The sequence below is a fragment of the Cervus elaphus genome, chromosome 16 (genome assembly GCF_910594005.1).
Source record: "Cervus elaphus chromosome 16, mCerEla1.1, whole genome shotgun sequence".
Classification (NCBI taxonomy): Eukaryota; Metazoa; Chordata; class Mammalia; order Artiodactyla; family Cervidae; genus Cervus; species Cervus elaphus.
In genome coordinates this window covers 21,509,814-21,521,928 of record NC_057830.1, presented here as the reverse complement: position 1 = coordinate 21,521,928, position 12,115 = coordinate 21,509,814, and the positions used below count along the sequence as shown (strand labels likewise).

The window sequence follows — 12,115 nt, the reverse complement described above, 5'->3', positions numbered from 1 at the left end:
AAGTAAGCAAATGATATTCCTCTTTTTAAAAACAAGACTAAATGAACTAAGGTCAAAGTTCTCTTTGTCTTCTCAAATGAATTATAGCCTGAAATAAAACCTGTCTGGTTTCCGTGAATAATATCAGACATATGATGCTTTCTCCTTTCCTCCTCATTTTGCAAATAAAATCCCGTCTGAACTTTTCTGGAAATAAGTTAAATGGAAGCCAGAATGACAAACATTATATCTGCTAATGTGTGCTCTGGGGAAGAGAACCTATTGTGTCTGTGGGAGTGCGTCAGGAGGATGGGAGGAGATGCTGAGCTTTGGTCAGAGCAAAAAGCCAAAGTCATGGATTTGAAAAGCTTTGTCTCGGCAGCCGCAAAGCCCGGCGTGTGGGGGAGGTTGGGCGCTTGGGCCCGCTCGCTGCTCCAAGATTACGCCGAGGCGTGCAAGGACGCGGCGGCGGCGGCGCGGGGCCCGGCCCGGGAGGGCGGCCGTGTACTTGGGGCTGCTGGGTGGCGCGGCGGCCTGTTGCTCCCTGGCACCGAGCGAGGCAGCCTTCGAGGAGGCGCTGCTCGACGCGTCGGGGACCCTCCTGCTGCTGGCGCCCGCCACTCGCAACCGCGACTCGGAGGCGTTCGTGCAGCGGCTCCTCTGGCTGCGGGGTCGCGGCTGCCTGCACCACGTGAGCCTGGGCCTCTGCTCGCTGGTGTATGAGGCACCCTTCGACGCCCAGGCCAGCCTCTACCAGGCTCGCTGTCGCTACCTGCAGCCCCGCTGGACCGACTTCCCGGACCGGATTCTGGATGTGGGCTTCGTAGGCCGCTGGTGGGTGCTGGGGGCCCGGATGCGCGACTGCGACATCAACGACGACGAGTTCCTGCACCTGCCGGCTCACCTGCGCATTGTCGGACCCCACCAGCTGCACTCGGAGGCCAATGAGCGGCTCTTCGAAGAGAAGTACAAGCCCGTGGTGCTCACCGACGACCAGGTGGACCAGGCGCTGTGGGAGGACCAGGTCTTGCAGAAGGAGAAGAAGGACCAGCTTGCCCTGAGCCAGGCTGACTCTCTGCTGTCGTCGGAGGTCGCGAGATGAAACTCAGACCCCCCCCCCCCCACCCCGGGTCCCAACCGGGCTCCCGGCCCCCGCAGAATGCTGGCCCGGGAATGTGCACTTGGGGCGTGTGAGCCTCAAACGCAGAGTGATGGAAGTAAATTATTTGCAGCGTTCTCCCCCTGGGTTTTCACAAAATCGGGGGCCTACCTCTCACCTGTTGGCTGTGAGCAGACGGCTCATTGAGAGCTTCCCTGGTCTAGGAGTTGGGGAGAGCAGAGAGGCGTGCCATGTCGTGTTTATCACTGCCAGAGTTGGTAAGGAACATTAGACGGAAATAAGCCTTTTTCACTGGGCTTCACGGTTCTCCTGACTAGGGTAACTTGCAGCTTTTCGTCTTAAAATTTGAACTAAAAGGTTTATTCCATGAGTGACGTATATTTTTTAATTCAGTTTTAAGTAATTGTAGTCTCAGAGGAAGCTGGAGCAGTAATAGAGACATTCTGTGTAAACGTTCGCAGCAACTGGTAACATTTCACACTGTCCTATTGTTCCGTTGCTACCTTCAGTGGGACTCTTTTGCAACTCCATGGACTGGAGCCCACAAGGCTCCTCTGTGGGATTTCTCAGGCAAGAATATTGGAGTGGGTTGCCATTTCCTTTCAACAACCTTGAAAATACAGAATTATTGGGAAAGGAATATGTTAGTGTCTATAGCTGGGTTGAAATCATACTTTTAAAACTAATGTTACAAGAGTGAGACTGCCTCTGTCACTGATGTGGCCTGTGACTAGTTAATAAACCAGGAGATGAAACACCAAAAAAAAAAAAAAGAAAAGCTTTGTCTCTTCCGTCACTACTGGAGATAACCAGTACATCCTAGCTTTACCTCTTAGCTAAGAACTTAATGCAAATATATTTTTAATTTATTATTTGTTGTTATGTATATATGTGTGCTCAGTTACTTAGTCATATCTGACTCTTCGCAACTCCATGGACTTTAGCCTGCCAGGCTCCTCTGTCCATGGAATTTTCCAGGCAAGAATATTGGAGTGGGTCGCCAATTCCTTCTCCAGGGGATCTTCCCAACCCTGGGATTGAACCCGCGTCTCTTGCATCTCTTGCATTGGCAGGCAGGTTCCTTACCACCAGCACCACCTGTTAACTAGATTAGAAGACTTTAAGAGCTTCTGAGACTACCAGATGCCTCTTAAAATGAAGTGGTCACCTGGTTTTGTGTAATAGAGGTAGCATTTGTCTTTAAAATTCTTTATAATTTTCATCATCCCCTTCCATGTATTACCTAACTCCCAAGTACTTTCAATTTTCCACATATTGCCTGTCCTCATACTGTTTATGCTGACACCTCTTCGTGCTGCAGAAGGAAAGATAAAATTGGTAAGTATCTTTGGGTGTGGTGTGCACTCTACAGCTCACTGCAGTCTCCATAGCTACCTATTAATGTTTTATCTATTTAGATTATCCATCTAGATGCCAAAGACATTTAAAAGTGTGTCTCCTATCCTGCCTTGGCCAATTCCCAAGTATAGAGTATGGAAATCAGCAGATGTCTCTGTGTGTGTGTGTGTGTGTGTGTGTGTGTGTGTGTGTGTGCATGTGTGCTTTGTTTTGGGATTTTATTGTTGCTTATTTTGCTATGCAGAATTTTTTTAATTAGTTTGAATGTTTATACTTTTATGACCACAGACTATTAATATAGTCCTAACCCTCACATATCATTTCAGGCCCTGTAGATTATGATGATATCTAAATAACATATACATATTCATAAATAAAATTCATGTGTGACATTTTATATGGAAAGTTCCCAAATGTACCTAAATTAGATAAGTTGAGACAGTTTTTAGTATGTGGAAAATGTCATGAAATCATGTCTGATAAAAACTATCAGACAGAAGATGGCAGATAGAAAGACCCTGAGCTCACCTCCTTTCATGGGCACAACAAAATCACAGCTACTTGAGAAACACATCACTGAAAAAGACTGGAACCTACCAGAAAAGATCTTCTACAAATAAAGAAAATATATAAAGAAGGAACCACAATGAAACAGTTAGGACCAGCAGAGATGTGATATAGTCAAGTCCCATGCACCAGAGTAGGCAACCCACAAACCAAATAATTATGATTGCAGAGGTTTTCCCCAAGGAGTGAAAGGTCTGAGCCCCATGTCATCTTCCTAGCCCAGCAGTCTTGCACTGGGAAGATGAGCCCCCAGAGTGTTTGATTTTGAAGGCCAGTGGGGCTTACCTTCAGGAGTGCCAAAGGGACTTCTTCACTCTTCAAGGGTGTGCACAAAGTTTCACATGATCTAGGACCCAGAAAAGAAGCAGTAATTTGATAGCAACCTGGGTCAGACCTACATGCTCATCTTGGAGAGTCTCCATGAAAGGCTACAGGCAACTGGAGTTCACTCTGGGGACATGGATACTGGTGGCAGTCATTTTGGGGAGCACCTTCTATGAGATGGACACTGGTTCTGGCAAATGCCATTTTGGAATCCTCCCTCTAACTTATTAGCACCAGGACTCAGCCCCACTCTGACCCCAAAACCTACAGGCACCAGAGCTGGGATGCTTGAAGTGAAGTGAAGTGCAAGTTGTTCAGTCATGTCCGCCTCTTTGCGACCCATGGACTATAGAGTTCATGGAATTCTCTAGGACAGAATACTGAAGTGGGTAGCCATTCCCTTCTCCAGGGGATCTTCCCAACCCAGGGATTGAACCCAGGTCTTCTGCATTGCAAGCGGTTTCTTTACCAGCTGAGCCACCTGCTTAAAGCCAAGCAACTAGTTGGATGGGGCACAGCCCACCTAGCAGCAGACAGGCTGCTTTAAGACCCCTGAGTCCACAGCTGCTGCTCTACAGAGCCCTGCCTACCAGAGGGCCTGGGATCCAGCTCCATCCGCAAGCGGGCAGGCATCAGACCCAATCCCCTGAGCCCTGGCCCTGCCCTCTAGGGATCCTGCTCTACCTTCAGGACCAGCCTCCCCTGCCAGGGAATAGCACGGACCTAAGAAAATCACAATCCCACAGCCTGAGGACTTGGCCAAGTCCTGCCCTGGATGACTGGGTGTCAGGCCCACTTGATAGCAGGCCAACACAAGCGTCAGGATGCCCCAGGCCCTATGTCCAACTGTGTCTGGCAATCTTTGCCTCACCAAAGATCCGACACCAGCTCCGGGACCCCTGGGTCCTATAAGCAGATTCTTGGACCCAACTCTACCGGCCAATTAGGCCAGCGTTAACCCAGCTTTATTCAACATAATATCAGAAGTCCTAGGAAAGAAAAAGAAATAAAAGAAATTCAAATTGGAAAGGGAGAAATAAAACTGTCACTGTTTGTAGTTGACATGCTACTGTACATAGAAAATCCTAAAAATGACACCAAAAAATTACCAGAGCTCATCAATGAATTCAGTAAAATTGTAGGATACAAAATTAATATACAAAAATCTGTTGCATTTCTACTCACTGACAACAAACTAACAGAAAGAGAAATCAAGGAAATAATACCACTCACCCTTGCATCCAAAAGAAAAAATACCTAGGAATAAACCTACCTACAGAGGTAAAAGACATGACAACTATAAAATGCTGATGAAAGACATTGAAGACAACACAAATAGATGGAATGATATACCATGTTCTTGGATTGGACGAAATTATTATTGCTAAAATGACTATACTACCCAAAACAACCTACAGATTCACTGCAATTCCTCTCAAAATATCAATGGCATTTTTCACAGAACTAAAACCAGTAATTTAAAAATGTGTATGGAAACACAAAAGACCCCAAGTGGCCGAAAAATCTTGAGAATGAAGAACGTGGATTCTTAAAAATAAACAAGCAAATACAACAGAAAACAAACAGACTCACAGATATAGAGAACAAACTAGTGTTTGTCAGCAGGAAAAAGAGAGGGGAAGGGAGTTGAGTGGTACAAACTACAATATTATGCATAAAATAAATAAGCTATAAGGATATATTGTACAATGCAGGGACTACAGCCAATATGTCATAATAATTATAAAGGGACTATAACCTTTAAAAAGTGTGAATCCCTGTATTGTACCCCTGTAACATATAATACTGTAATCAATAAGGCATGCATGCTAAGTTGCTTCAGTTGTGTCCGACTCTTTGAAACCCCATGGACTGTAGCCCGCCAGGCTCCTCTGTCCATGGGAATCTCCAGGCAAGAATACTGGAGTGGGTTGCCAGGCTCTCTTCCAGGGGAATTTTCCTGACCCAGGGATCAAACCCACGTCTCTTACGTCTCCTGCGTTGGCAGGCAGGTTCTTTACCACTAGCACCACCAGGGAAGCCCAATCAATTATACTGCAATTAAAAAATATTTTAATGTCATTATAATACATTGGTGGGGGGAGAAAAGAAAAGCCAAAGACATAAATTTCACTTGGAGCAGTGGAGGGAGGGCACAGAAAAGGGAGAGGAGAAACAATGTAAATTCGTAAAATATTTTTAAATGACAAAAAGAAACTTAAAAACTTTTAAACTTATTTTTAAAAGAAAAAAGTACATCATAGATACTTAAAATGTTTATTTAACTTCTGTAAATAAATGGACCAAAATCACATTGTTTATTAAAGGAAAAGATATCACGTTATAACACTTCAGTACTGAAGATAAGAAAAACTGAATTTTGTTTTAGGACCACTTGTTGGTGAAGGAATCAGATAAAATATCTGCCTACTTTGCCTCAAATCATTTATTAAGACTATCCAGTTATCAATCTACTTTCTGTTATAAATATGAGTTTAAATTGAAGAGGATTCAGAATACAGCTTAGAAAAGAAGACTGTGGTATAAAAGGACTGAAGAGATTTGCGAGACGAAAAGGAAGGAAAGAAGGATGGGTGGAGGGAAGGAGAGAAGGAAGAAAAAGAGAATCTACAATTAGAATTAAAGTTCTCAAAATTATTGGCTTGTCACGAAAGTGTCTCAGACATCCTTCTTCCATTCAGCCTTATCTTTGTGGAAAGATACTTCTGGAACCTTTCCAATAAAGTCTCCAGGGAAGTCAGCCATCTTTCCTTCCTTCCTAATTCTTTTTTTTTTTTTGGATGGTAGTTTATTTTTCCAGATTGAGTCTTTTTTTTTTTTTTCATTTATTTTTGTAAGTTGGAGGCTAATTACTTTATCCATGGCTGATTCATGTCAATGTATGACAAAAACCACTACAATATTGTAAAGTAATTAACCTTCCTAATTCTTTTTGGCGCTCATAGCCTTGAAGCCTGGGAGCATTTTCCAATGTCTGACTGCCATCCTTACTATTTCAATGCAGACTTCTTATTACCTTGGGAAAATGGAAATGCTATCCCCAGTTAGGCACTCCGTGTGCCTGCCTCCCTCACGTCCACTCCGCCTGCATTCGTCCCATAACTAAGGCAATAACAAGCTCCACGCAGGGAGCCTCCAACTCGTGGCTGATCATTAGCCTTGGGCCCAGGGTATCTCAAACACCGCGGGCACCTCCCTGATACCCATGGAATGTGAGGCAGCGCTTGGTCACTGGCAACGGGCACAGATGGAGACACTTCCCAGAGTCATTTCTCACAGCTCCAGAGAGTCCTGTGGGACAGAGAAAGTCCCCATTGCCCACAGCCCACCATGATGAATGACTTGAGAGTTTACCCTCGTGTTGACCTCCCTTCCCTTCCTGTGACAGTCTCCACAATCCCCCACTTCTGCTCTCTGGAGTCATGTTTCAAAATAACTTACATACTCACCTTTGACTCAGGCTTTGCTTTCTGGTGAATCCAGACTAATGTCTCAGCAGTAGTGTTATTTTCTCAGCTCTTAAAGACTATTTAACATTGTTTGACTTGAGATAAATTAACTCATCCTTTCTCTTCAGAGGGAAAGCTTGTCCTAACAAAATCTTATTTTGTGTAGTCTCACTATTCTGAGGGATCTCATAGTATTTCATACTTAGCTCTTCTTTAATTTTTTTTCTTCTTTAATTTTGAGAAATTAAAAATTGCAGGCAGATACAGAGAATAACTACACTAAAGCCTTTGACTGTGTGGATCACATTAAATTGTGGGAAATTCTTAAAGAGATGGGAGCACCAGGCCACCTTACCTGTCTCCTGGGAAACCTGTATACAGGTCAAGAAGCAACAGTTACTATTGGACATAGAACAAAAGACTGGTTCAAAATTGGGGAAAGAGAATGACAAGCCTGTATATTGTCGCGCTGCTTATTTAACTTATGTGCAGAGTACATCACATGAAATGTCGGGCTGGATAAAACACAAGCTGGAATCAAGATTGCCGGGAGAAATATCAACAACCTCAGATATGCAGATGACACCACCTTAATGGCAGAAAGCAAAGAGGAACTAAAGAGACACTTGATGAAGGTGAAAAAAGAGAGTGAAAGCTGACTTAAAACTCAACAGTCAAAAAACTAAGATTATGGCACCTGGTCCCTTCACTTCATGGCACATAGAAGGGGAAAAAGTGAAAACAGTGACAGACTTTATTTTCTTGGGCTCCAACATCACTGCAGATGGTGACTGTAGCCATGAAATTAAAAGATGCTTGCTCCTTGGAAGAAAAGCTATGACAAATCTAGACAGCATATTAAAAAGCAGAGACATCACTTTGCCAAAAAATGTCCATATAGTCAAAGTTATGGTCTTTCCAGAAGTCATGTAAGGATGTGAGAATTGACCATAAAGAAGCCTGAGCACCAAAGAATTGATGCTTTCCAATTGTGGTGTTGGAGAATACTCTTGACAGTCCCTCGGATTGCAAGGAGATCCAAGCAGTCAATCCTAAAGGAAATCACCCCTGAATATTCATTGGAAGGACTGATGCTGGAAGGCCAGTACTTTGGCCACCTGATGCAAAGAGTCAACTCATTGGAAAAGACCCTGATGCTGGGAAAGACTGGAGGCAAAAGGGAAGGGAGTGACAGAGGATGAGATGGTGAGACAGCATCACCAATTCAACGGACATGAGTATGAACAAACTCTGGGAGATAGTGAAAGACAGAGAAACCTGAAGCACTATAGTCCATGGGGTCGCAAAGAGTCAGACTCAACTAGTGAGTGAACAACAACAGAATAATTTCATAAACACCTTTGTATCCATTACACAGAAAAATGAATGTAGACATTTTATTTTAGATCTTTATCTCTATAACATGAAAGCATTGGACATAAAGTTGAAATTACCCCTTTTGGTTTTCTGAGCTCCATTCCCCTTCATCAGTCCCAAGATATAGTCACTACCCTACATTTTGTACATGTTTTCTGCTAGCCAAGTTTTGTTTATTTGCAAAATATTATTTTGTATGGTTGTTTTTACCAGATGACTTCAGTAAAAAGTTTATTTTAAAATTTACATAAGTAATTTTCCAGCTTATGTTTCATTTTGAAACAGTATTTGTTATCAATTTTATTTTTTAAGATATATACACATTGATACATATGGCTCTAGGTCATTTATCTTATTCACTGTAATATTCTATTGTATAATCTATATTCATTTATTCCTCATTCTAAGCATTTTCGGATGTTTCCAGGGTTTTATTTTCCCCTTATGAATAGTGCTGCTGCTATGGATACATGTTTTGTACTTTGGTGCACACATACAAAAGAGTCTGGGAGTCTGGGGGCTTTGAGGGTTGTTTTTTTAGCCGTAAGGAAGAACATTTCCAATTCTCCCAGATATTGCCCAACTACTCTCAGGTGGTTTGCCAATTTATTCTTCCACTTAGCAAGATAAGAATTTCTGCTTCATCAGGTCCTAGTCACCACTTGATATCTTAAATTGTTTTAAAACCTGTTGTCAGTCTCATGGGCTTGAATGAATGCTAAAATTGGGAGAGTCGTGGGTGAATCTGAATCACTGGTCACCCTAGCAGAAGCAGGTCATTTCTCTCTTTATTTATTTGGCTGCTTTGGGTCTTAGTTGCAGCCTGTAGGATCTTCATTGCCCCATGCAGGATGCTTTTTTTTGGGGGGGGGGGGGCAGCATGAGAACTCTTAGTTGCAGTGTGTGGTATCTAGTTCCCTGGTAAGGGATGAAACTCAGACCCCCTGCATTGGGAGCTCAGAGTCATAGCCACTGGGCCTCCAGGGAAGTCCCCAGAGGCAGGCCATTTCTGCTCTCTTTGCTCATCCTTTTGGTATTTATCTCCATGCGTGCATGCATGCTAAGTCACCTCAGTTGTGTCCCAACTCTTTGCAACCTTATGGACTGTAGCCCATCAGGTTCCTCTGTCCATGGGATTCTCCAGGCAAGAATACTGGAGTGGGCTGCCATGCCCTCCTCCGGGGTATCTTCCTGACCTGGGGGTTGAAACCACTATCTCTTCTGTCTCCTGCATTGGCAGGTGGGTTCTTTACCACTAGCACCACCTAGGAAGTTCCATTTATCGCCATATTTCCAAATAATGTGCCTGTATTGCTATTTCTTGAATTTTTTTTCCCACTCCAGATATCATTTTTATGTCTTACTAGTGAAAAGGACTTGACTCTCAGTTGCTTGTTTTTTAATATCCTGTGTATTTATTTTTGTCACTTTACATTTCTGGAGCAAATTTCCCAGAAGCTTCTAGAGAAGTGATGCACTCAAGGCTTTTTTAAATCAAAAGATGAGTTTGAGTGTTCCTCCCTCCCACTTTGTGATGGTTAATTTTATGTGTAAACTTGACTGGACCAACGAGTGCTTAAATATTTGTTCAAACATTATTCAGATGTATCTATCAGGGTGTTTTTGGATGAGTGTAACATTTAAATCAGTAGATAAAATAAAACAAGTTATCCTTCCTAATGTGGGTGGGCCTTGTCCAATCAGTTGAAGGCCTGAACAGACTAAAAAGTCCTGCCTCCCGCAAGAACAAGGAGGTTCTCCAGCAGATAACCATCAGGCTCCATCTACATCATCAGCTCTCCTGGGTCTCCACCCTGCCAGCCCTCACTGCAGATTTGGACCTGTCAGTCTCCATAATCATGAGTCAATTCCTTACGACAAATCACTTTCTCTCCATATGTACATCCTATTGATTTTGTTTCTCTGGAGTTATTCAGTTGCTAAGTCATGTCGGAATCTTTGCAACCTGGTGGACTGCAGTGCCAGGCTTCCCTGTCCTTCACTATCTCCTGGAGTTTGTTCAAATTCACATCCATTGAGTTAGTGATGCTATCCATTCCTCTCATCTTCTGTCACCCATTTCTACTGCCCTCAATACTTCCCAGCATCAGGCTCTTTTCCATTGAGTTGGCTCTTCAAATCAGGTGGCCAATGTATTGCAGTTTCAGCTTCAGCATCAGTCCTTTCAATGAGTAGTCGGGGTCAATTTCCTTTAGGATTGACTGGTTTGATTTCCTTACAATTCAAGGGGCTTTCAAGAGTCTTCTCCAGCACCACAATTCAAAAACCATCAATTATTTGGCACTCAGCCTTCTTTATGATCCAACTCTCACATCCTTACATGACTACTGGAAAACCAAAGCTCTGGAGAATCCTAACTAATACACATCCCCATCATTCTCCATTTGGAAAAAAAAAAAGCCCATAAAATTATTTTGGAATAGTATGAAATGATGTTACCAAAAAAAAAAAAAAAAAGATCTTTGTTTTTATAAAAAAGAAAGAAAGAAAATTACAAATGAAAATAGCCCAGTCCCAAACATGCATTCCCTCACTGTATCCCTAAAGGGGACTAGCCATAAAAAGAAAAGTTTAAAAAATTGAATCAAGATAGAATCATCTTTATCACTAGGACCCTAAGGTACTGTGTCATCTACATCATCAAGATGACCCCTTCCAAATGTGTTAGATATTTCCTCACGGAGTATCCAGGCAACAGGCTGATGATGCTATGTGACATCTACCCCGTCGCAGTGAGTGTGGGAAATCCAGTGGCTCAGCTTTCTCGGTCACTGGCACTAACGTTATTACACTAGGATTTCCAGCAGTTTAGAGGTGAGAGGCAGAAGGTGATGGTGGCGGTCTTACAGCAAGTGTCACTCACATTTTACAAAACCAGCAGTGCCTACAGACTGCTCAATTTTGTCCAAAATTTAGTACTCAGCCTTTCTCTTTTTTAAAAAAATAAATAACTTTATAATAGGTTCATGCATCTTGTGTTTATAGCGCCATCTGCTGCTTCTTCAGACCATTGCAGTTTCTCCCATTTGCTCAGTTCACACCTGGGGAAAAAGTGGAAACAGTGACAGACTTCATTTTCTTGGGCTCCAACATCATACAGATGGTGACTGCAACCATGAAATTAAAAGATGCTTGCTCCTTAGAAGAAAAGCTATGACAAATCTAGACAGCATATTAAAAAGCAGAGACATCACTTTGCCAACAAAGGTCCATATAGTCAAAGCTGTGGTTTTTCCAGTAGTCATGTATAGATGTGAGAGTTGGACCATAAAAAAGGCTGAGTGCAGAAAAATCGATGCTTTCAAACTGTGGTGCTGGAGAATACTCTTGAGAGTCCCTTGGACTGCAAGGAGATCAAACCAGTCGATCCTAAAGGAAATCACCCCCTGAATATTCATTGGGAGGACTGATGCTGAAGCTGAAACTCCAATACTTTGGTCATCTGATGCAAAGAGCCAGTGCATTTGAAAAGACCCTGATGTTAGGAAAGATTGAGCACAAGAGGAGAAGCGGGCAACAGAGGATGAGATGGTTGGATGGCATCAGCAACTCGACGGACAGGAGCTTGAGCAAGTTCAGGGAAGCCTGGCAAGCTGCAGTTCACGGGGCCACGGAGAGTCAGACACGACTTGGAGACTGAACAACACCTGACCTGGCTGATGGGTGAGAGGGAAAAGCTGTTCTTTCAGGTTAATATTAATTAAGAATGATGTTCCACTAAACATCAGGCACCTTTCCAGACATTGCTGAAACAATAAAATTAAATAGAAAAATTATTTTCTGTACCCTTATATTCTCATTGAAAAAACATATAATAAATAATGTCAGGGTATGGTATCAAACAAAAATCAAGCAAAATAAAATGCTAGAGACTTATGGGGTGCTCTTTTTATATCAG

The 12,115-nt window shown here is 42.9% G+C and overlaps 1 protein-coding gene across 1 annotated transcript; it reads left to right on the top strand.

Annotated features, from left to right (window-relative positions):
* The first annotated feature begins 333 nt into the window (after window positions 1-333).
* On the top strand, window positions 334-1,123 carry LOC122710029 (mitochondrial import inner membrane translocase subunit Tim29-like). Its single transcript, XM_043927481.1, is given in 2 exon segments — window positions 334-459; window positions 461-1,123. Coding segments are annotated over 2 exon segments (747 nt in total). The 3' UTR covers window positions 1,082-1,123.
* Window positions 1,124-12,115: the final 10,992 nt, after the last annotated feature.